We start from the raw sequence: 26,749 nt of genomic DNA, 5'->3' as shown, positions 1-26,749 counted from the left end.
TATTATAGGGGAATCCCTCCTGAGTAGTGACGGAGGTGGAGGTGGAGGGGGAAACAGACATGCAAGACACACTGGATGATCCAGGTATGTAATTAGTATTCCCTCGTTTGAAGAGTAAACCAAATGCATTCAAGTTGTATTTAAACATTTATTTACACAAACAATGGTGACATTTTCCATTGTTTTTAGTCACTGTGTGTTTCAGCGGGGTCGGTGGTGCTGCAGCTGAGCAGGAGCTGAGTCGCCCAGCCCCCTGTCTCCACTGCACCTCGTGCGTCACAACCCTCCAGCAGCAGTGTCCTCACAGATGCAGTCCTGCAAACGCAAAGAGACACCATCGATGCGATTAACGAGGTTGCCAAGGAGTTGAAATGGGAGTTGAAGTGCAGGTCCTTCTCTGTAAAGCTGGGCCCACTACAGCACAGATATCAAAGACAACAGCTCTTGGTAATCGGAACCCGGCTCATAAGCCACTCATCATCAATGGCCAGTAAATTTTGCTGGTCTCTGAAAATTCGCTCACTCTGAATTCTTCCATTCGCCAAATCTTCCAACAGTGCCAAAGCAGCCATTGTGCGTCATTATGCATTGTAATTGCATGCCTTTTTATACCCACTCATTTGATTGTCACAGTTACCCAATTGCATAAGAGAGTGGCATATGCCTTCTTTTGTGCCTTACGCAACATTTATAAATGAGGCCCCAGGTGAGTGGGCTTTGATTAGTCAATGACATTACAGTGACTTGATTAAAATTACCAGCACTGCTGACCTCAAAGGCACGGATTTGATTTACCCCTGAAATAAGAGATTTGGTGAGTCTAAAAAATACTAGTCCTGCTAGGTCAGTTGCAGCTTTCAGGAAGGCGTTGTTGGAATTTTTGTTTAGAGGTGACAAACCAGATCTTGGGTCTATTTGAATGTGCAGTCAATTTGACTATGCTGTTGATGAGCTGATGAGAACAATTAGGCACCAAACTTGTCAATTTTGTCAAACCAACCAACAGAAGCCAAACTCTATTATAAACTGTATTAGTAAGGTCAGTCCCACCTATGCAATAACAGGGGAAACACTGGCCTAATTATTTTTTTTCACTCCAGCTCATTTTCATGTTATAGTGGACATTTATTGCAAATTGGAATGAAATTGCAATCCACATGTGGATAAGTTGACTTTCATATAGGATTTATGACATTCAATCGCCTGCATTTTAATATATAGAGTTGATTTATTGCACTGTTGTACTGTGTGTTGACCAGGCACTGGCAATGCTGCAAAACGTCAGCACATCTTGAATATAGCCCTGACTTTTTTTCTCTCGTAGCCCAACAAACCTATTGTTGATTGGTCCTACATTTCTGACCTCCACATTGCAGCCAATGAACACTTCAGAAACAATTCTGTTATGGTACCATAAGGAAGACAATAACAGATGCAAGCCTACAATTGAAGAATACCCTAAGCTTTATTCAAGATTAATCTACAGGAAAGTATTTTGAAAATTTGTAAATACCCTAAGAATATCAACTGCATTGCAGCTACTGCATTCAAGTGCATGTAATGTCATCGACGTGAACCCTCTTATCATTGCTCAGTTAGCTAACTTTAGCTAAAGCATTCTTTAGCTAGCCACACGTTTGTTGTGTTAACGGTCAATGACAGCTGGTAGATTGGCTGTAGAATGATTATCGGTGTGTTTTAGCTGTATTGTTAGCTAACTGGCGAGTGGAATGGGTCCGCAATGAGCTTGCAGCCAAGTGACCTTTTGAGTTGACAGCTACAGCTCGAGGTGTTCTCGTTAGCCAGCTTAGAAGTGCTAGCTAACCGTGACGTTGATGCGACTAATGTGCAGCTGATGATATCTTACGAAGGGTAACCGTGTTGAAATAACTAGCTAGTTAGTGTGTCAATATCGGAAACCTGGTTTGTTTTGAAGATCGGTAGTTAACGTTAAAGTGATGCAGCAGGCAATCCAACAAGAATATGTGGATAGAGCATTATGATATGAAACTATAGTTAGATACCAAATCAAGTTATCTATTCATACAATTAAGGCTGGTTTTTGGATGAGGTAACAGTACAGCACAGGCTCTGCTATGACACGGTATGTGTCGACTGGGCCTCAATCTTAATTTAGCTGCATTAACTCAAGTGATCACCAATCTCATGAAAATAAATCATTATTAACATTCAGATAACATTTTGTAAGGTCTGATGACTAGGCCCTTTCGTGAAGCATGAGCCCCATTGTTAACAATAATGGCTAGCCCTATCTAGTTAGCTTTTTTTGGTCTGTCTAGAGACTAGTTTGTACATTAGCCTCGATATCTAACGTTAGTTACCCTTGTCTTTTGTCTTGACAAGTGCATTAGCTAATAGTTAGATTTCAATTGAATTAGCTAACAAAGGCCTTTCTGCTACAAAACATTTGAGTCATGGTAACTTTCATACATTCCTAATCAAATGTAACTGGTACTGTCAAACAGTTAACGTTAGGGATTCATCATCCAAACTATTGCCAAATTTACTGTACATTTTGTAAAATTGTTACAATAGCCTACTAATCAGTCCAAATGACCTTGACAAAAGCTTCTCCCCTGGTCCTGCTTTGCATGTGTTGCTGACCGATGTTAGACACTGACAGAATGTTTCAAACTGTAGTTCTGGTTGTTTTTCTCTGCCATCATTGCGTTGCCATTTTCTTGTATAGGGGCTCAAAAGAGCAAGGCGAGCTTGCAAAGAAACACTGCTGTTTCTACTACAGTAAGATTGTCAGGTCATGTACAATGATGTTTTGCTGCTAGTCTCTTACTATTTTCTTTATTCATATATATGTTTGTCACTTCTTACAGACAGAAGCCTGGTCAAAACAAGCAAAGTCAAAAATGATGCAGTGAACCGATTCTGAAGATGGTAAGCATGCGGTGGACTACTTCAACCTAAATCTAATTGAAATGTGTTTTATCATATCTATCCTCAGGTTTGTAACACAAAAAATGTAGTTTAGGTCACCCTTATCTGAAAATACAAATGTAAGTAGGTGTTTTTCAAGACCATGTGACATACCAAGCATTTTAATCTGTATTTCACATCCATGAGGTGTAACTGCAAATAATATATAGGCTCACCAGTACAATAAAATGTTACTTGTCACATGCTTTGTAAACAACAGGTATGGACCAACAGTGAATGCTTACTTATGGGCCCTTCCCAACAATGCAGAAAATAGAGAAGTAATAGAAAAGTAAAACACGTAATAGATACACAATGAGAAACGATAATTTGGCTATAATCAAGGGATACCATTACAAGGTAATTGAGGTATATATGTAGCAGTGGAGGCTGCTTGGGGGAGGACGGCTCATAATAATGGCTGGAATGGAGTCAATGGAAAGGCACATGTTTAATACCATTCCATTAAACTCCATTCCATCCATTATTATGAGCCGTCCTCCCCTCAGCAGTCTCCGCTGATATGTACATATAACTAGGAATCAGCAGCATATGTGATGAGTCAAAACATTTAGTGCAAAAAGGGTTAATGCAGACAGTCAGGGTAGCTATTTTACTTTACTAAATAGTTAAGTTAACAGTTAACAGCCAAATAGCTACTCTCGTCTGGATAGTACATTACTTTACCAGTCAAAAGTTTGGACACACCTACTCATTCAAGGGTTTTTCTTAATTTTTTACTTTTTTTTTAACATTGTGGAATAATAGTGAAGACATCAAAATAACACAAATGGAATCATGTAGTACCCAAAAAAGTGTTAAACAAATGAAAATATATTTTAGATTCTTCAAAATAGCCATCCTTTGCCTTGATGACAGCTTTGCACACTCTTGGCATTCTCTCAACCAGGTTCACCTGGAATGCTTTTCCAGATGTCTTGAACAACTTCCCACACATGCTGAGTACTTGTTGGCTGCTTTTCCTTCACTATGCGGTCCAACTCATCCCAAACTACCTCAATTGGGTTAAGGTCAGGTGATTTTGGAGGCCAGGTCATCTGATGCAGCACTCCATCACTCTCCTTCTTGGTCAAATAGCCCTTACACATCCTGGAGGTGGGTTGGGTCATTGTCCTGTTGGAAAAAAAAATGATAGTCCCACTAAGTGCAAACCAGATGGGATGGCGTATCGCTGCAGAATGCTGTGGTAGCCATGCTGGTTAAGTGTGCCTTGAATTCTAAATAAATCACTGACAGTGTCACCAGCAAAGCACCTTCACACTTCCTGCTTCACGGTGGGATCCACACATGCAGAGATCATCCATTCACCTACTCTGCGTTTCACAAAGACACAGCGGTTGGAAACAAAAATCTAAAATTTGGAATCATCACACCAAAGGAGATTTCCACCGGTCTAATGTTCATTGCTTGTGTTTCTTGACCCACGCAAATCTCTTCTCATTGGTGTCCTTTAGTAGTGGTTTCTTTGCAGCAATTCGACCATGAAGGCCTAATTAAAGCATTCTCCTCTGAACAGTTGATGTCATTTCTCTTTGATTATTTGAGCTGTTCTTGCCATAAGATGGACTTGATATTTTACCAAATAGGGCTATCTTCTGTATACCAACCCTACCTTGTCACTTCTGATTGGCTCAAAGGCATTCATTTGCGGAATTTCTACCTCATGAAGCTGGTTGAGAGAAGGCCAAGGGTGTGCAAAGCTGTCATCAACGCAAAAGCTGTCTACTTTGAAAAATCTAATTTAAAGTATTTTGATTTAACACTTTTTTAAAACTTACTACATGATTCCATATGTGTTATTTCATAGTTTGTCTTCACTATTATTCTACATTGTAAATTAATAGTGAACATAAATCAAATAAAAAACCTTGAATGAGTGTTAAAACTTTTGACTGGTATTGTATATTAATGAAAGTATTCAGACCCCTTAACTTTTTCCACATTTTGTTACGTTACAGCCTTATTCTAAAATCTACACACAATACCCCATAATGAAGCAAACACTTTTTTTAGAGATGTTTGCTAATTTATAAAAGAAACTGAAATATCACAGTTGCATAAGTATTCAGACCCTTTACTCAGTACTATGTTGAAACACTTTTGGCAGCGATTAAAGCATAGAATATTCTTGGGTATGACACTGCAAGCTTGGCACACCAGTATTTGGGGAGTCTCTGCCATTCTACTGTGCAGATCCTCTCAAGCTCTTTCAGGTTGGATGGGGGACTGACTATGTTCGATCGGGTTCAAGTCCGGGCTCTGGCTGGGCCACTTAAATACAGGTGACTATAGTGATGTCACCTTGTCCTAAAGATTTACACGGTTATCAAAACGTCAGTGTAAGCCTACACGTACCCCCCCGCCGACCCCTCAGTTTGGGAACCACTGCTCTACAGAGCCATCTGTCTTGTTATACCATGTTCAAGACAACTGGGAACTCTGGGGGGAGTAAATGAAAGCCTCACCAGGTAGCTACATATCTATTTTAGTTTCACCGTGCGATCATTCAAAAAACTATTTTTACCTTTCCACAAACCATCTTTACATGTTGCTTGATAATGAGCAAGTTAACCCAAATATATCAAAGAAGTGGTCATGTGTCCACGATTTAGTTAGTGACTACTGCCTGGCCAGTGATCTAGCTAGCTGCATTTCAGTAATTACCTATCATCCTAAATGCGATGGACAAGTTGAAAATAGTTGCCTGAAAATGAACTAGTCACCAGTTATTGTTGCTCATGGTGTAATCGTGTCTAACCAGTTGGCTAGTGTAGCCTGTGTGCCCTTGAGCTACAAAGACTGTTTTTTGGCATCCACGATTAGCTAGCTAGTTGGCTACTTCATGGCCAGTGTAATCCCTCGATTCTTGACTGTCGCACACACGATCATTGGGTTCAGGGGAGTTTATTGTAGCCACTTTAAACAATGCTACCTTATATAATGTTACTTACCCTACATTATTAATCTCATATGCATACGTAGATACTGTACTCTATATCATCGACAGCATCCTTATGTAATACATGTATCACTAGCCACTTTAACTATGCCACTTGGTTTACATACTCATCTCATATGTATATACTGTACTCGATATCATCTACTGTATCTTGCCTATGCTGCTCTGTACCATCACTCATTCATATATCCTTATGTACATATTCTGTATCCCCTTACACTGTGTATAAGACAGTAGTTTTTTGGAATTGTTAGTTAGATTACTTGTTCGTTATTACTGCATTGTCGGAACTAGAAGCACAAGCATTTCGCTACACTCGCATTAACATCTGCTAACCATGTGTATGTGACAAATAAAATTTGATTTTATTTTATTTGCCATGTAGTCTATTGTAGTCTTCTATCTAATCCCAGTCCGTGTTGCCAACTCTTCACTCAGTAAGGAAAGTAGATATTGGCTGTCCTGAAAGTCGCTAAATTATGTCATCGATTAATTTGCATAATTGGCCATGTGCGTGTAATTGTGATGGACGCTATAGGAGAGAGGAATAACATTGTGGGAGAGACAAAAAGTGAGTAAAAAACACCCTAAATATGTTTAGAACTACAAATGAACTTTCTTCTGTCGGTTCTTGTTTTTTTTTTATGTCACAATTCCAACCCTCCTTTATCCAGGCTTGGGACCGGCAAAAGTGACCCAAAGGAGACACTCTGGCGGAGTTACTTAGTTTTAAAATTTTATTTAGAGTTTTTTATTTTATTTTTTTACATTTACATCCCGCCCTGAATGTAAGCCAGGGTGGGATCAGCCAGCGGCGGCTTCCCGCATGCGCAATTAATTTGCAGTCTGGTCACGGAGGGGTGAACATCTCCTGCTCTGACTGCAGTTGGGAGGGACTGGACCGCCTGTGAGTGCTTTGGGACGGGGGTGGGGCCCTCGAAGAGTAAGAACGATAAGTGCTTTCACGTCAGTCTCCAATAACACCAGAAAAAGTTGCAAGTCGCTTTTTTTGAAAATGTGTAGCTTGAGGGGTCTGAATACTCGCTAAATATAGTGGCTACGTTGGCAACACTGAGATTCCCAGTCGGTATTAGATAGAACGTCACGGCCCCACCTGTGGGGAAAAAACAACCCGTGGTTACCGCATTGGTTCACAGCAAAATCCTTTTTCAGCTGTGCTGTTTTATAAGAAAATGGTTGACATTAATCAAACACTGTAGCTAGCTAGCTAGCTAGCAAGCTGCGACATGTAATTTAAACGGCAGGTATAGGCTAAGTTTTCTGAAGATGGACAACATTTTTATCCGTTCAACAGGGTGGATTTTTCTGCTGTCAAACTTTCTTTATTGCGAAAAATGACGATTTCCAAATCATTGTGAAGGTATGCCGGGCATGTGATGTCACCGTGTAACTATAACGCTCCACTCAGCATTTACTTCCAAATGCCTACTGCAGGACAAGGATTGTCCTGACTTTCAAGAATGGCTGAATTTCTTCGCCTTGCTTTTCTGGTTGGCTGGCAAGTTTCAAGATCCAATTATTTTGGACCTATAGGAGTGCAAGTTTCACTATGACACGGACCGTGGCGATAGGTTGGCACAGCAGAATTATTAGTATATGGCAAATATTAATCCATTATTGCGTTCTATCCATTATGACTTTCGTGGGCAAGCTGAGACATGAAACCGATAGGTGGGAAGGCATAAAGTGGGGCAAAAAAGTATTTAGTCAGCCACCAATTGTGCAAGTTCTCCCACTTAAAAAGATGAGAGAGGCCTGTAATTTTCATCATAGGTACACTTCAACTATGACAGACAAAATGAGAAAAGAAAATCCAGAAAATCACATTTTAGAATTTTTAATGAATTTATTTGCAAGTTATGGTGGAAAATAAGTATTTGGTCACCTACAAACAAGCAAGATTTCTGGCTCTCACAGACCTGTAGGAGCCTCTTCTTTAAGAGGCTCCTCTGTCCTCCACTCATTACCTGTATTAATGGCATCTGTTTGAACTTGTTATCAGTATAAAATACACCTGTCCACAACCTCAAACAGTCACACTCCAAACTCCACTATGGCCAAGACCAAAGAGCTGTCAAAGGACACCAGAAACAAAATTGTAGACCTGCACCAGGCTGGGAAGACTGAATCTGCAATAGGTAAGCAGCTTGGTTTGAAGAAATCAACTGTGGGAGCAATTATTAGGAAATGGAAGACATACAAGACCACTGATAATCTCCCTCGATCTGGGGCTCCATGCAAGATCTCACCCCGTGGGGTCAAAATGATCACAAGAATGGTGAGCAAAAATCCCAGAACCACACGGGGGACCTAGTGAATGACCTGCAGAGAGCTGGGACCAAAGTAACAAAGCCTACCATCAGTAACACACTACGCCGCCAGGGACTCAAATCCTGCAGTGCCAGACATGTCCCCCTGCTTAAGGCAGTACATGTCCAGGCCCATCTGAAGTTTGCTAGAGAGCATTTGGATGATCCAGAAGAAGATTGTGAGAATGTCATATGGTCAGATGAAACCAAAGTAGAACTTTTTGGTAAAAACTCAACTCGTTGTGTTTGGAGGACAAAGAATGCTGAGTTGCATCCAAAGAACACCATACCTACTGTGAAGCATGGGGGTGGAAACATCATGCTTTGGGGCTGTTTTTCTGCAAAGGGACCAGGACGACTGATTCGTGTAAAGGAAAAAATGAATGGGTCCATGTATCGTGAGATTTTGAGTGAAAACCTCCTTCCATCAGCAAGGGCATTGAAGATGAAACGTGGCTGGGTCTTTCAGCATGACAATGATCCCAAACACACCGCCTGGGCACCGAAGGAGTGGCTTCGTATGAAGCATTTCAAGGTCCTGGAGTGGCCTAGCCAGTCTCCAGATCTCAACCCCATAGAAAATCTTTGGAGAGAGTTGAAAGTCCGTGTTGCCCAGCAACAGCCCCAAAACATCACTGCTCTAGAGGAGATCTGCATGGAGGAATGGGCCAAAATACCAGCAACAGTGTGTGAAAACCTTGCGAAGACTTACAGAAAACGTTTGACCTCTGTCATTGCCAACAAAGGGTATATAACAAAGTATTGAGATAAACGTTTGTTATTGACCAAATACTTATTTTCCACCATAATTTGCAAATAAATTCATTAAAAATCCTACAATGTGATTTTCTGGATTTTTTTTCTCATTTTGTCTGTCATAGTTGAAGTGCACCTATGATGAAATGTACAGGCCTCTCATCTTTTTAAGTGGGAGAACTTGCACAATTGGTGGCTGACTAAATGCTTTTTTGCCCCACTGTACATGTCGGCAATTTATTAATGAGTAATTTGCCAAAATGGGCAATGGAAACACTTCAACCACTACATTTTTTTTATTGGACACTAGGTTGTAATTATTATTAAATTTTTTTCGGTGTGACGCCATTTCATCCAGCTGTTTTGATCGACACAAGATGGGTAAATGGAAACGCACCCTAGAAGGATAATTGTCATATTTTCAATGCAAACTTTCTAAATGTCAACAAAAAAATCACTGCACAAGTTAATGGAAACATAGCTATTGAAGTTGGTGGTTACTACTGGGTTCAGATCTGAGGTGAGAGAAATTGTCCGCCATGTTTTGGTAAGGGCTCAGTGATGTCACGCACTTAAGGCTCAACCAATCACCCGACGGATTCTATGTCGAGACTAATGAATATTCATGAAATAAATCAAATCGTTTTTTTCTCCACACAAAAACTCACAATTTATTCACTCCTACCAATGAGACATGGTAGTCATTACTATGGCAATTCAAGATGGCGCTTCCCATACCTCTAATAAACATTTTTCAAGATCAAAATACAAAAACTAGGTGTTTCTTATATTACAAGCACGTTTAGTATTAGTGGATTGAATACGTCTCTTTGCTTAGCTTTAATTCCTGAAGTGTTTCCATTCCCCATGGTAAAAACAAATTCCATACATTTCATACATTTAAAATAATAATCAAGAAATTATGAAATAGTTTGACAACCCTATTTTGTAAGCTATTAAATTATAACAATCTCAACCGTTTATCTTTTCCCGTGATGAACAAGGCATGGATGTCTGGGGTATGTAAAATAAGTCAACTTTGAGCACCTTTTATCTCTTGACTGTTTTGGCATTCAGGTACAAAAAGTCCCTTTCTGAACACATCTTCTACAAGGACACATTTTGTATGAAAGGTTGCGTTCAAATAAAAAGGGGTGTTATCAAAAAGTGATAGAATTCAAATGGATTTTCCCAATACATATCTTATTGGCACCTAAGTATCGTGCTCATATCGTGAGATCCTTGTCAATACCCAGCCCTTATTTTGAAGCTATAGTTGAACTAAGTCCAAAAATGGATGTACCAATTCCACATTGACCCTTTGATAAATACAAATGGAACATATTTTTCTCTTCCTGTTTTAAAATGTACTGCGCCGAGCAGGCCATTGGAAAGTTTGATTAACTGGGGGTTCGGAAGACGTTGTCGTGCAAGCAGGCAAATAGGAATGTTGAGCCCTGACTAGTGTGATTTGAGCTGTCAATATGGGGCTAAATGGATATTAAATGACAGGATCTTAATTTGTATATCTGTTCAATCATAGGTCTGAGCTGAGAGGTTCTCCCACCTGCCGATCCCTACAAAAGTTTGCTGTGTCAGAGGACTCCAAAGAGAAGAGTACGCAGCTTCCCAAGGCCATGGAAGACTCTCACACTTTATACATCTCAGAGTTGGGAGACGATGACAATTTAGAGGAGGAGATGGAGGATAAGGAGCTTGAGGAAACTCACTGCAGTCTTTATTTAATGTCCATGGAAACGGATGAGCTGGCAGATTCAAACACAAGTTGCCAAAAACCTGAGGCCAAAGGCTGTGACCTGAAGCAGGATTTAGGATCGGTCTCCCATTCAGCAACCCCTGAGCTCCCAGAGGATCCTGACCATGACCCTGATGTAGAGCTCCAGGACTCATTTCCCTGCCAATTCTGTGAAAGAAATTTTACCAGCAAGCAAGGCTTAGAACGTCACATACACATCCACACCTTAGCTAACCACCACACACACATATTTAAGTGTAAGTACTGCAGCAAGTCCTTTGGCTCAAAAATTGGCCGGCGACGGCATGAGAGGAGACATGAAAATGCAAAGGCAAGGCCTGGATCTTTAATAAAGCCTGTGGAGCCTCCAAGTTCTGCCCTACAGCGCAACGGTCCAGAATGTGTGTCTTCTCCCAGTAGCTCCAGTGCCTCTGTTTTGGCAGACAGAGAACAGGCGTCTACGTCAGATGAACATGGAGAATTACAGGGTGGTCACACTTGCAAGTATTGCAAAAAGGTTTTTAGCACGCATACAAACATGCGACGACATCAGCGCAGGATCCACGAGCGCCATCTCCGGCTCAAAGGTAAGGAAGCCCCACTGTTGCAGGAAGCAAAACATCCAAAGCTACCCCCTATTAAATCTCAACAGGATACCAACAACACAAGCCCAGTAGCAGTTCTTGAGATCGAAAGTGACCAAGAGGAGCAATATATGCTGGATATCTCTGGTAACATCTCTGAGAACCTCAGCTTTTATATAGATGGGAAGATTGTATCAACAAGCACTGTCAGCGGCTGTGAGGTAGTTGAAGTGAACTCTGGATCTGCTACTTTAGTCGGACTAAATGCTGTGATTATTAATCCTGCCCAGATCAGTCAGGCTCTTAAAGTAGAGACTGCTACTCACACAGGAAAAGGGATACCTGGTCAACCCTTGACAAAAAGGAGAACTGCCACACCACCTCTTCTACCCCAAATCAAAACGGAACTAGAATCGGAAGTTTTGTCCTCTTCTTCATCATCAATTGTGTCATCTTTGATAGAAAGTCTCATTCCTCAGAACACAGAGTCTACTATCCTTCAGAGAGAGAGAACAGTTTATCTGTCACCTAAGCTGAAACAGCTCTTACAGATGCAAGATGGCCTCAAACCCAGCTTTGCCCTGATCACAGAAGGCCAGAAGCTGTGTTCACCACTTTCCCTGACTGTCCTCCCAGCAGGATTGGGGAGGTTTAAAAGAAGGACCGGGTCTCCCCCAAACTCACCACAACAAAGCCCTATGTCGAATGTTGAAAGCACAACAACCGATGTGGGTGTTTCTATTGCTGTCAATGTCCCAACGTCAGAGAGCCAATGCAGTTCACCCGCATGCAGTTTATCCAGCAATGATGAGAGTGAGATCTCCAACAGTCCACCAGTAAACGATGCAATGACAACTCGTGTCTTGCCAGAGGGATGGTCCCCAATGAGTGGGGGTTGTTCCTGCAACCAGCAACCTTTGGACCTCTCAAATGCTGTCAAGAAAAGTGAAGACGAAGCCCTGCGGGAAGCTGTGTTGGACTTGAGTGTGCATAGAAAGATTGCAGATTCGGAAGCAAAGAGAATTTTAGTTCCACAGCCCTTAAATAAAAAGAGGAAGCCAAACACCAGCATGTTGGAGAAGGTGCTGATGAATGAGTACGCAAACCTAGAGGTTGCTGCAGAGCAAGAATTAAGTATATTAGAAAATCATAATGCACCGTTAGTTACAGACTTTGCCATAGTTACTGCTTCGGATATGTCACCTGCTACTGAAGGCGAGGTGTTCGGATTAACTTTTCCCTCTGCAGCACTTACTCCATCCCCTTCCTCTCTAGCTTCAGTCCCCAGGCAATCGATCTCACCATGCACCATAGCACTTGCTTCCCCATCTCCACATCCAATCTTACCCACTGCTCCGTCGCTAATTACTGTTTTAGCACCACCAACATCTTCCTCTAGCAATTCCACAAATCAACCTATCCTTCAAGTATTGGCCTCTAAGATTTCTCCTAATCCTTTAATAATCTGCACAGAAGATTCATTGAATTCAGCTGAGTGTGAGTGGAGAGCTGCTTTGCCAGATTGGGCTACCTCTAATTCTGCAAGCCAACTTGCCATCTCTAAACCCCTTGACCCAACTCTCAATCTACAAGGGCATGTGTTTCTCACAGATCACACTTTAAATCAAATAGCTCTGAACACTACCACAGTTGAATCCAACATTGGATTTGAAGTGCCAACATGCTCTCCAGCTTTAACTCTAAACGATTCCCTTATCAACTCCTTTGACATTACTAGTAATACTGTTTTAATTGAATGCACAGTTGCTCTTGAAACCCCAGAGAACCATGTCCCTACCACAATTGATTTCCAAGAGAATAATTTTGAATCCACAGCACCTGTGCAAATTGTCATAAATCAGCAGCAGCCTCTGTCCTTGCCTCATGAAACCGTTGACCCTTCTATTTTAGTATCTTCTTTAGAGCAATCGGTTACCCTTTCAACGCTGTCTGCAGTCATATCTGAATGTCCAACTCGTCAAGAATCCATTTCCTCCCCTGTTCCTGCCATTATTAAAACGGAATCAAACCAAAAGGTAGTATCGGAGGACATATCTATCTGCCCCTCTAAAACGCCACCTCCCTCTGAGGGCACAAGTCAAGTGGAAGAATCCTCAAATGAGACCCTCTCCAAGCTACAAGAGACTTTCACTAAGGAATTCATATGCAATGTATGTGATAAGCTTTTTCATTCAATGAAGGAACTGGGTCATCATGTAAGTGAGCATTCTGATGAATGGCCATACAAATGTGAGTTCTGTGTGCTACTCTTTGGAAAGCCCACGGCATTGCTTGATCACAGGTCAACCCTCCATGGCGTCGGCAAGAGCTATGTTTGCTGCGCATGTACAAAGGAATTTGCTTATCTTTGCAACCTGAAACATCATCAAAAGGAGTTGCACCCTGGCCGGGAATGCAAATACACAGAGGAAGAAAATGGCAAGCTACGACCCCAGAACTATAACAATGCAACAAAAGGTAGCACAGAGGCTTTGTCCTACTGTGCCATGGCGGAGTCCAATAAACCTGTCATAAAAGATGAGGGAGAATTAGATGACGCTACTGAGGAACTCTTTACCACAATAAAGATAATGGCTTCTGAGGGAGGCAAACCCAAAGGCCTGGATGTTTGCCTTGGCATCAACCAACACTATCCCAGTTTTAAGCCGCCTCCGTTTCCATATCACAACCGGACACCTGTTGGCTCTGTAGCCTCAGCTACCAACTTCACCACCCACAACATCCCACAAACCTTCAGCACTGCTATCCGATGCACTAAATGTGGCAAAAGCTTTGATAACATGCCAGAGCTGCACAAACACATTCTTGCCTGTGCAAATGCCAGTGACAAAAGACGCTACACACCCAATAAGAACCCCATTCCTCTTCGTCACTTTGCAAAAGCCCAAAATGGAGTACTGTCCTCTACTAATTCCACAAATGGCCAAAATGCTCTACACACAGCAAGTCAAACAAATCGTCCCAAACTCAATCAGGAGCCACCTGCCAAGTTGAAGCTTAATGCACTCAACAAAAGGAAAAAACAGCTGGTACAGAGGGCCATTTCACAGAGGAGTAAGTCTACCTCTTTGACAAAGAGAACCTCTTCTCTAGTCGATGAGGAGCAAGAGATCTATGTCTGTCCACATTGCATTAGAGAATTCACATACCGCCGCAGCCGGACCAAGCACATGGCCGTCTGCCCCAGGAAACCTGCTGCCAAAGAGGCCAAGAAAAGAAAAGATGGCAGTATCTCTTACACTAAGGAAAATAATGGCCACCTTCGCAGAGAAGTCCTTCATTTGGAAGAGAAATCTGACCATGAACAGAAAAGCAGAGCCCATAGTTCAAGTCCAACAAAGAGGACAGCCATATTACCAGCTCATAAAGTCCTGTCAAACAAAAAAAGTAAAGCCATCATTGCAATGGCAAGTGTCCAAACACTGAAGGAGGCACCCAAACTGACTGCACTGTCTCTTGTTCGCCCTTTCAACTCCCCACAACGTCAAGGCAGTAGGATGCAGCATGGTGTGAAGGAAATTCGTTCCAACATTACAATGGTGAAATCCCACCAACAACCACCACAGGTGGATGAGCACCCCTGCAGTCAGAGTGGAAGGGTGAGGGGACCAGTGACCCGCAGTCTACAGCAGATTGTCGTCACAGATTCAGCAAAGGAAGAACAGCTGACCAGTCAGGAGCCACCAGGGGATCTGCAGGTATTCTTTGCATGAAATCATGGCTAACATGATAATTCTCTACCCTTCTCCCGAAGTGTGCACTTATACATTCCCCTCATGGATTTAAAAAGAACGGACTGGTGTGAGGAATATGGTCGAGATTCATCTCCAGCCATGCTTGCATCAATCCAATACTTTTGAATACATGAGGAATGAGTGAACAAGTGCGGCAGGTAGCTTAGCAGTTAGAGCATTGGGTCAGTAACCGGAAGGTTGCTAGTTCGAATCACTGAGCCGACTAGGTGCAATCTGTCGATCTGCCCTTGAGCAAGGCACACATAACCCTTAATGCAGTGTTTTCCACAAGTACATGGAGTAGCCAGCCAAATAGAAAAAGTTGCCAGCCAGAGAGTTCCCGGGCTAATGAAGTGATTTACGGGAGTTTAGTGAAGCCCAGACGACCTTCTGATACAGGATACTGTGATGAGTATTAAAACTGTCATCTGTAATAAAGAGAAGAATGCATCCAAAGGTTTAAGAGTAGCTGCTGCTGCATTCTGGTAAATAGTATCACCATAGTCAAGAACTGGCTGGAAAGTTGACTGCACAATCTGCTTCCTGCTGTTCATGGATTGGCAACATCTGTTTCTAAAATATAAGCCCACTTTAAACGTTAGCTTTTTAACTAGCTCATCAGTTGTTGTTTTTTAACGTTAGATCTTTATCAATTCAAACGGCCAGATATTTATAGGCAGCGACTGGCTCCATGAGCGAAGTATCCAATAAGTGAATATGTAGACCATCTGAGAAATGGTCTACATATTGTGAATCACAGAACATATATTTAGCTTTGCCTGCATTAAGTAAACGTTTTTAATCAACAAGGGCTTTCTGTAATATAACAAAATCAGATTGCAGCTCGAACTTAGCTTTGTCAACAGTCGGTGCAATGGCATACATAACCGTATCGTTTGCATACAGATGAATATTACTGGATTTAATACATAGACCAATAATATTTAAATAAATGGTAAAGAGAACAGCTCCCAAAATCGACCCCTGCAGTACACCTTTCGTAATATCAAGGACACTAGATTTGACACCATCAGAAAGCAAACATTGTGTCCTGTCTGTCAAGACCTCTCATCCAGGCCCATTTCAGACCGTTTTTTGACGAGAAATGGTGTCGAATGCCTCGGAAAGGTCTGTAAATAAAGCAGCACAATGTTTTTTTTTTAATGATCTAGGCAATTTAACACATCTAAAACAAGCATAGTGGCTGAAACAGCATTGTCCAGATCTAATACCAGATTGGTGCATATTTAGAATAGAGTGAAGTTACCAAAGTTCTTAGCTGGGAGTTGGTCAGGGATTCTAATACCTTAACTTGGCAAGATAAGTTGGCGATTGGGTGGTAATTATCTAAGTCAGAAGGATCTCCGCCTTTTATGTAGGGGGAGGACGTGACGCTTTCTAAATCTTAGGGAAAACACCAGTACCAATTGTCAAGTAAAAAAATACAAGTTAAAGGTATATCAATGAGTAGGGCAGAGCGCTGTATTAAGAAGGGGTCAAGTGAATCAGCCCATGTGGATTTCATTACATCGTTCTTTAGCAAGGCAACTCAAAGCAGTGCCTTGAGTTACAGGCATACAATGCTTTGATTATAAGTTACGGAAACACAATATCTACATCAGAATGTTTTAATAGCATTTTCACCGTAAACAATACTAAAGTCACTAACATACAGCTATTAATGCTCCCAATGTTTAAGTAGGCCTACTCCCTCTTATCGATGTTCTTGTGATACTTGTGCACAGTACACAGACACACACACAGCTTTAAGTACTGTTAAAGCTTCAGAGGCATTCTAAATGAGTGTGACTATAGGAAGAAAGAACTGGCTCTATGGATTCAAAGAACAAATAGCTTTTTAACTTGTCCAACAATGTTATGAAAACACTAACTAATCTGTACTGTTCAGGTAACTTTACACACACTTGCTCTCAGTAGCCTATTCCTTCTCAGTTATTCCTGTGCCATCCACATTTGTGCGTAGTTTAGTCAGTTGTCAAGTTCAGGTTGCTAGCTAGGTAGCATGACTAGATTTAAGAATGAAGCAGGTGTTTAACATGTTGACTACTCCATTGTCAACACTTTGATCAAATCAGTAAGCCTATATCAATATATTTAATAATGTCATATGCGTTTTCTTTTTCATATTTTGGACTTGAATGAGTCCCTCTCGCCACTACCTATTTATTGTTCCCGCAGTTCGGATTCAACATCATCATCAAATGTTTTGTTCAAAAAGAGCCGTTCACAAACAACTCATCACACTGAGAGTCCTTAGCGGTCACTGGCAGGTATCGACATGGGCTTCGAATCCTATGAAAATACAAACAAGATATTTGGTTTACTTGTCCCGATGTAATACCGTTGACAAATAACTGTTTATTAAATCAGTTCGACACCTTTTATAAACTAGTCCAGTGGTATGTTTGTCCTGGGCTACAACACAATTGTGTACTTTTGGGTGCGGTAGAGGACCGGAGTTGGGAACCTGGCACTGAACTAGTCAACACTTGTTGTTCGGTTGTCAATCAAAGTGCACAGTAGCATGTAGCCTATGCGCCCTGACTCCGTGGCTGTGTAGGCCTATGAAACACACGAAAGAAAATAAATGAATGTGGCACAAAACAATAATTCGGTGGATTTCCACTCATAGTTACCACTTACATTACACAACACCTAAAAATGAGTTCACAGGAGACAATGAAGAAGCATCATGCTCTCCCTCTGTGAAAATAAATGTTGACCAAAGTCAACCACAGCGCACAAAAATAACACTGGTACCGAGAGGGACAGACAGGGGACTGACAAACCAGCAGTTTTTCCCTGTCTTATCAATAGATCGCTAGAAGATGCATATCGTTCATTCCGGGAGAAGGCTATTCTGACTTGTCTGACTAGCGAATTGAAACTTTTATATGAAAAGAAGCCTAGTTAATTAATGAAGTGCAAAAAGTAGCCGGCTTGCAATGAGTATGTTATCGGCTATTTAGCCGATGGCTAGCGCTGATGGAAAACACAGATAATGGCTGATCCCTGGCGGTGACCGGTGTCTTGGAGTGGGATATGCAAAAAGTACATTTGCATTTCACACCTCACACTTGTACAGGTTACACCCATGTACATGTGTGAAACACGACAAATAAAGGCACTCCCTTTTTGACTGACGAGTGTACACTTGTAATTAAGGGGGATTAATTAAAGTTGCACCTTTTCTCACATTTAATTTTTATATTCTCAGGATCCTTCAATTTGAGGTTCATCCAATGGACTGCTTCAGACAGTGGAAAGTTGAGGATCATGATACATTTGTGGAGGCTTAATGAAATAAATACAAATGCAAGAAGAGATGGCGAATGCAGCAGTGGGTAGGTGCAATCGGACAATGTATGGAGGCTTTCAGAGAACATGTTTGTTGTGCATTTCTTGTCCTTTTCACAGAATGTTTGGACAAGACTGCTGTGCACTTTGAGAAACTTTACATCACAGAATAAGTCATCTTGATGATTATCTGAAAAAAAATACTTAATTTAAAAATCCCATCCCTATGAATAACTAGTGCGGTTTGCAAGTGGCAATCATAGGGGCATGCAGTTATCACATTTTTTATTCAGTTAGCTAAATGTGTACTGTTATGTGGCCTTTTTATTTGGAACCTAAATGCATGCTACCAGTTTATTGTAGTACTAGATTGCCCCTTTCTCTCTCACTCTGTCCAATTTCAAACCACACTTTTTAGGTTTGAATGATCATCAACAAGTGAAACTCTGGATCTCTTAAAAAGATAGTTTTCCAAATGTTTAACGTAATCGTAATAATTGTCATACCTCGAGGAGTTATGTGGCTGTCTTAGAATTTTTATACAAGCTCCAAGGAAAGCCCTGAGAGGTAAACAATGCATGGAATGTGAGTATAAAAACCTAGAGCTTGGCGATATTTGATTAATTGGAATGTATGTCTAGCGCAATATTCCAAATGCCTGTATCTCATGAATCCATGTTTTGTTTTTTTATATTTTTTTATGAGCGTTTGTCTGTTTCTCATGTTGTACCTTCGCATTTACACACACCAAGCCCAGCCCCCTGGCACTCACAACAACAAAGATGAGAGATCACCTCTTCTTCTCTGACAGTGGTTTCAACTCTCATTTGCATTTTAGGTTTGGTCTGACAATCTGTCATATGGAAACCAAAACACATAAAAAGGTTAATCTCCTCTATTATAGTAAAGTAATGTTTCTAATGGGGACCTCCTGGAGGTTAGGGGGCCACAGATAGCATTGGAACACTCATAAAGAATGGCAGGAAATTTGCTTTAACGGTTGACTTTGGGCGCGATAAACGGTCCAACTTATTGTCAAACAGAAATGGGGTGTGCATTGGGTGGTTAATCAATGTCATTCTGATCATGCGCGGCGTGACCGACGTAGCTAGTTTGTTAGCCACTTCTAGCTCGCCAGTAACTTCTCCAGTATGTGTTGACGTCATTTCACACAATTTGTTTTTGGACGGAAACTGTAGAGATTGGTAAGAAATGGAACTTCAAAAGCCAAATGTCTTATTCATCAGTATATATTTTTTTAACGCATTACACAACCTTGGAATTATGGTGCATTGTTATGGTGCATCAGTTATACAGTTTAAAGCTGTTATTTTAGAGTTTTTGTCCAAAGTCTACCTTTTTTAAAGTAGCTGTCCAGTGTTTCCAGATGTCTATGAAATATGATCTAAATTTAATTCCAAGGAGTTAAATATTTTTTCTTCCAATTCTTTTTAATTATGTTAAAAAGAAGCTGGGTGTATACCAGTAATTAAAATTATTCATGCGAGTAGACCGCTGATTGGCCAGCTCATCCTCCTCAGGAAGATGACATCATCCTCGTTGAGGAAATGGCAAGTTTTTAAAATTATTTTAATGGTCTGTTTGAGATACTTCTATCTCAAACAGACGGGGACCCCCGTCTACTGTTCATCGTGGACTTGTCATTGAGAGATTGTTTATGAGACCTGTTTTAATAATTTTCTATGATGCCTCGTACAGAAGTTGCTCATTATTAGTGAATGGGCATTATGCATGGTTCTGGTTACATTTTTAACAAAAGACTTGAAAACCAGATCAGTGATTATTGCAGAAAAGCAATTTATATAATGACATTTTTAGTGGGTCTTATGGTTGTGGAAGGATTATATTTACTCTAGGTATAATTTCACAAGCCATGCATTCTTTCGATTATTGCTGCTGTTTTAAATGCACAGTATTTTACCTTTAATTGTACAACAAAGCTTATTGAGAGAACTTATTTTTTTATGATGTATATCGTGATTCGAAGCTTTGTTTGAAAAAAATTTAGATTTTTTGGGGGGCCTTATCGCCCAGCCCTATAAAAACCTAGACTAAAAAGTAATGTTCTGAAATCTTTCATTCAATGGCAAACACGGATATTCGCTATTGATATTGTTACAATATAACTTGAATTTAATTATGTGAACTATTTTAGGCAAGGCTTCATACTCACATTACATGCAATGCTTAGTTCACAGGGATTTCCATATAGCTTGTATGCAAATTCAAAGACAGTTATAACTCATCGCGAGCTAAGAAAACAATTAACATTGCAAAACCCCTGTGGTGCTGTTTCGCCCAATGCGGATCTCCACTTTAAAGGTGAATTCTGTAAGTAATTAAACATCTTGAAGGCCCTTAAAGCTAGAGTCTGGGATTGATATATCCATAAATTAATTATATACAGACTATGATTTTTGAAGAATATAACTTCTACATACCTGCGTTAACGTATGGCATTAACTGCCTTGTTTTTTTTAAACCTTTATTTAACTAGGCAAGTCAGTTAAGAACAAATTCTTATTTTCAATGACGGCCTAGGAACAGTGGGTTAACTGCCTGTTCAGGAGCAGAACGACAGATTTTTACCTTGTCAGCTCGGGGGTTTGAACTTGCAACCTACCAGTTACTAGTCCAACGCTCTAGCCACTAGGCTACGCTTACCCAATCATAGTCCAAAATATAAGCTTGTAATTGTAAACAAAAAAGCATCACAAACAAATTAACTGATGTGGTTGTCATGGACCGTCAGTCCTTGCATTTAGATCAGTGTGTATAAATCTGAGAGGGCTACATTTCCCTAGCCCCATCCCTCCGCTGTATACTAAATTAGGAGGCAGGGCGGCTGTTTTTTTTTTTTGACAGTAGATTTCAAAAACCAAATGGCAGCCCTGCCACTTGTTTAGGCACTTCCTGTTCAGCCAGCAGACTATGTGAACAATGGAGAGGTTGTTATGACCAGTTAAGCTAAACAGCCATAATCAAGGAGTTTTTGCACATTTTTATATACAATTAGGTCAATTTAGGCACATTTTTCAATCCCATGCAAACCTGCAGAAACCTAATTGTGGATTACCTTAGATATATTACGCTGCACAAAGCCAAATCCTTTAATATTTTGAAGCAATTCATTGTTACGTTTTTGTTTGTAAACAATTGAGTAATAAAGGCATATTTTGAGCTGTGGTAGACAGCTGTGCTAAGCTTGTAAAGCATTTCTACTGCAAGTTCTATTCTTCAATAATTAAATATATATATGGTGTACCAGTCAAAAGTTTGGAGACCTACTCATTCAAGAGTTTTTCTTTATTTTTACTATTTTATACATTGTAGAATAGTAGTGAACACATCAAACTATGAAATAACACATTTGGAATCATGTGGTAACCAAAAAACGAATCTAAATATATTTCTAATTTGGACTTGGTCTTTTACCAAATAGGGCTATCTTCTGTATTCCACCCCTACCTTGTCACAACACAACTGATTGGCTCAAACACATTAAGAAGGAAAGAAATTCCACAAAACTTATAACAAGGCACACCCGGTAATTGAAATTCGTTCCAGGTGACTACCTCATGAAGCTGGTTGAGAGAATGCCCAGAGTGCAAAGGTGTCATCAAGGCAAAGGGTGGCTACTTTTGAAGAATCACTTTTTGGATTACTAAGTGATTCCATATGTGGTGTTTCATAGTGTTGATGTCTTTACTATTATTCTACAATGTAGAAAATGGCACACAAAAAACAACAACCCTGGAATGAGTAGGTTTGTCCAAATGTTTGACTGTATAGATATCAATAATTGAAATTACAATAGAACAGATCCCAGACTACTTTAATTCCATGAAAAAATGAGTTAATTTTAACTGATGAACATCTGGCACTTTTAATGTTTTTACAAGCAATGGCTTAACCAGTTTAATTTATTGGACTTCTTGTTCTTGGAAGGTGAAAAGGTTAACAATGGAACAATATTTATGCATGTGGAGATGGTTTCATATTATGTTAAGACAATTGGTAATTGATCAATTGTATTCTTCAAATATCAAGCATTACATCCCAGTAACAATTGTTAACGACTAGTGGAATATTTTTGCATATTTTATGTGGTCGTCCTATTTATTAGTTAAAGCTAGAATCCTTAAGGGTGAAGCTGTCCCGTTCATGTATAATATTACAACAACAAAGAAGTTACTGCAAACAACAACACTGTATTTTTTCCCCCTTGATACACTCCCCACCTCTGCTTCGTCGACATAAGCAATAACAACGGCTGTGGGGCGGACAGTGACACTTCCATCTTTAAAGGGAATCAGTTATTTAGAGATGTTTTAGGAAAAATGTTATGTAATGAGTTTAATTTAATGGATTATGGGAGACAAGAAACCTGCACTAGGAACCTACAGTAAATGGGGCTTAAATTAATTTCAATTTCCCGACAGTAATTATAAATTGTCTCCTAATTATCCCCTTTTCTAATGACTGAAATGTTCTGGCTATGCCATGAAAATTTAAAAATACTTAATTTTTTCTTCTTGATGACGTTTCACTTTTCAGTTGGTAATTGGGTGCAAGTGAAGATTTAAGCACTTGAGATTTGGAAAGGGAAAAAAATGTTTTAAATTATTTTATTACACAATTTCACCCCAAATTAAAAAGCACAACGATTTGTTTTTTTTTCGTCCTTCACTCCTATCAATATTAAAACAACAAAGGCAAATAAAAGTGCTTTTCAGGTGTTATTCATATGTTTTGCTTGCTTTCACATACTTTTACTCGTCTCTTAAACTATGTTATAATGGGAACCTTCTTTGCATACACACTGCCCCATTGATAACTTGCTGCTGTTGGGGTCATAAAAAAATGTGCGAGGTGCGTAAGTTCATGGAAAATATTGAAATGGCCCATATTAAAGCTACATTCTGGGATTTGTTTTACAGCAAAACTGCAGCCCGTCACTTGTCTTGGTATACAGCTGAGGAATGGGGCTGGTGAATTGTAACCCCTCTCAAATTCATAGACAAATAAACACCTGTAGGCTATAGGAGCAATATCAAACTTTAGTTTTCTAGAGGCATTAGTCATCGAATGGGCAGTGTACCATTATTGAATTCCGTCTTACAGATATAGTTTACAGTATCTTCTGTTAATGTTTATCGCTCTTGAATGAAGATGGTTTTGGGGATGTTTTAATTACTGGAGAAATGTGGTTCTTTTATTTCATTCAATCCATTCACCTGACATTGGGGTGTATAAACAGTTTTCTGTGTTTTTAGGTTAATACAAAACATTAACAGGTCATTGTCTATTTGTTAAGATGTTACCTACTGGCAACTTGTGTAATTCATAGAATGAGCCCGTGTCTTGATTGATAATATACATGTGGCAAAAGTTTGATTAATATACTTGGAAGAATAATCAAAATAGCTTCTAAACTTAAATAGATAACATGCATACTGTGTATAGTATACATATTGAAGTTTCACTGTTGGCTCACAAAATGAATCAGAGAAACAAGGGTAACCAAAACAGAGTATGTTTTGTTTCAGAATTGGGATAAATGTTTGTAAAACAGTATTCATTGTTTGTTTTAATCCTAGAAAGATTGTTGTAACCTGGGATTGGTGTAGTTTCCCCCGTTTCATAGCAGACTGACTTGAGTGTCAGATATGTGGACAATGTAATATAACTGTGAAAAGTGCTTGTAGCATCTCAAAGTGTAAAATAAGTCATGTATATTTATTAATTTAAATCATGTATCAACCTGAACGGTTCTTTTGTGTATGATTTGCACTGTTGCATACATTTCTGAAATGTAGTTTTTTTTTTTTTAGTTGTGTTCAAAATAAATGGGGAATGTTAAGTTAATGAAGTGTTGATTCTGTGCTCGTGTTCTTGGTATTACAGGATACGTACAAGGTGCTTGGACTTGAATTTGGCACTAAGAAAGTACTGGAAGAGCACCTCTGTTTGGTATTTGAACGATTTTCGATGATTTATAAGCTCTCCTGCTCTGTTATAATTATCCTGGAATTTAATTTCAGATCTGTTTCAATTGACAGGTGCATCATTGTCCTGTTGCAGGAGCTGACTACATCCTTATCCTGCAACATCCAAAAACCTGAATTTGTAGCCAGATCACCCCTAAGTACCTTCAAACGAAGTGCTGTATATCCAGTTGACTTGGTTTGGTCATGCAATTTTGTACATGATAAGGATGGTTTTTGGTTAGCTGTTATGAAAGTTTGCAGGGGTTTAGTAGTGGCTATTTACACATCCTATTGATTACAATATGTCCTGGCCCATAGCACCTGACCTCAAACCGTGGTACCCACCACTAAGTAAAAAAAACAGATGATTGAGAAATATCATAGGAACGATGAGACACATCCACACTGGAATGAAGAGAGCATTCTGTCACTGGGAAAGCTGGCATTTCAACAGCTGGTAAAAGGAAATCTGATTTTCTATTAGGAACAGAGTGTGTGAGTGTGGCGTGTGAGAGTGTGGCGCTGACCTCAGCGAGGAGTCTGTGTACTCTAGAGTGTGCACACAGATCTTTAAAGAAGAGAGTGGGCTGTACCAGCAGAAGGTGCACTGCTTTGTGCATCTGAGCATTCAGGAGTTTCTGGCTGCTGTATACGTGTTTCTCACATTCAACAACAGTGGTGTGAATCTAATGGTTCAACCCGAATCAACCTCTGAAGTACTTACGCCATTCAAAAACAATCCTACATTTTGCCTCAATGTAAGCACAGTGGAGAAGGCCTTACAGAGTGAGAATGGACACCTGGACCTGTTCCTCCATTTTCTTCTCGGCCTCACACTGGAGTCCAATCATACTCTCCTACGACACACGAAAATCAGCTCACAAACCAATGCTGAAACAGTCAAGTACATCAAGTGGAAGATTAAGGAGAATCTCTCTCCAGGAAGGTGCATCAATCTGTTTCTCTGTCTGAATGAACTCCATGACCATTCTCTAGTGGAGGAGATCTAAAGCTACCTGAGCTCAGGCAGTGTATCCAGAGAAGAACTGTCTCCTGAACAGTGGTCCGCTCTGGTCTTTGTGTTGCTTACATCAGAAGAGGAGCTAGATGTGTTTGACTTGAGAAAATACTCCAGGTCAGATGGTCTTTTGAGGCTGTTGCCAGTGGTCAAAGCCTCCAGAACAGCTCAGTAAGTACAGTACATGGATATTCAAATTTATAGTCATAACAACAAAAATATATGTATGTACAGTGGGGTCTGAAATTATTGACACTTGATAAAGATGAGTAAAAATGACTATAAAATACAACATTCAAATACGTAGCTATATTGTATGCCCCCCAAAAATGGGGAAATTATATATATTATTGTATACTAATACAATTGCTCAGAGAAAGAGATTTTGTTTAACAAGTAATATTTTTTTTCTCAAAAAGGTAGGGGTCAAAATTACTGACAGCCCTGTTTTCAATACCTCGCCATGCAAGGATAACGGCACTGAGCCTTTTTCTAAAATGTTTTATGGGAACACATTGGAAGGGATCTTAGACTATTCGTCCATAAAGCATCTTTCCAGATCCTTGATGTCCTTCATCTGCTCTTATGGACTGCCACTCTTAAATTCAAACCACAGGTTTTCAATGGGTTTCAAGTCCCGAGACTGAGATGGCCATTTCAAAATGTTGATTTTGTGGCGAATGAACCATTTCTTTGTGGATTTTAATGTACGCTTGGGGTTATTGTCTTTCTGGAAGATCCACTTGCAGCGTAGCAGAGGCAACAATGTTTTTGGCTAAAATATCAGAGTACTGATTCAAATTCATAATGCCGTTGACCTCAACATGGGTCCCCTGACCAATGGAAGCAAAATAGACCCATAACATCAAAGGTCTACCATGATATTTTACAGTAGGTATGGGGTTATTTTCTGCGCATGCATTCTCATTTTTTTAGCATACATTATAGCTCAGAAATTAAATTATTTATTTTATTTATATTTGCTCATCTTTATCAAGGGTGTCAATAATTTCAGATCACACTGTATATATAACATGAAACAAAGTGTCATTCATATTTTCTCTTAAGTGACATGACATTTGACTTTTCAAACAGGTAGGCCAGTTGAGAACAAGTTCTCATTTACAACTGCGACCTGGCCAAGATAAAGCAAAGCAGTGTGACAAACAACACAGAGTTACACATGGGATAAACTTAACGTACAGTCAATAACACAATAGAAAAAAATCTATGTACAGTGTGTGCAAATGTAGTAAGATTCGGGAGGTAAGGCAGTAAATAGGCCATAG

The 26,749-nt window shown here is 40.0% G+C and overlaps 1 protein-coding gene and 1 pseudogene across 1 annotated transcript; both read left to right on the top strand.

Moving 5' to 3' along the window:
- Window positions 1-2,847: 2,847 nt before the first annotated feature.
- prdm2a (PR domain containing 2, with ZNF domain a) lies at window positions 2,848-21,035 on the top strand. The gene is made up of 3 exons (XM_024375501.2): window positions 2,848-2,913; window positions 10,562-15,077; window positions 18,352-21,035. The coding sequence occupies exons 2-3, from the start codon at window positions 10,656-10,658 to the stop codon at window positions 18,364-18,366; spliced, it is 4,437 nt and encodes a 1,478-aa protein (XP_024231269.1). The 5' UTR covers window positions 2,848-2,913; window positions 10,562-10,655; the 3' UTR covers window positions 18,367-21,035.
- An 843-nt stretch (window positions 21,036-21,878) lies between these two features.
- Window positions 21,879-25,631, top strand: LOC112215969 (annotated as a pseudogene).
- Window positions 25,632-26,749: the final 1,118 nt, after the last annotated feature.

Source organism: Oncorhynchus tshawytscha, linkage group LG16, assembly GCF_018296145.1.
Source record: "Oncorhynchus tshawytscha isolate Ot180627B linkage group LG16, Otsh_v2.0, whole genome shotgun sequence".
In the NCBI taxonomy this organism is placed as follows: Eukaryota; Metazoa; Chordata; class Actinopteri; order Salmoniformes; family Salmonidae; genus Oncorhynchus; species Oncorhynchus tshawytscha.
Note: the sequence above shows the minus strand (reverse complement) of the source record. Positions and strands in the feature narration are given on the sequence as shown.

Coding starts and splice junctions, on each gene's coding strand:
- prdm2a (XM_024375501.2), top strand. CDS start 10,656: ATGGAAGACTCTCACACTTTATACATCTCAGAGTTGGGAGACGATGAC.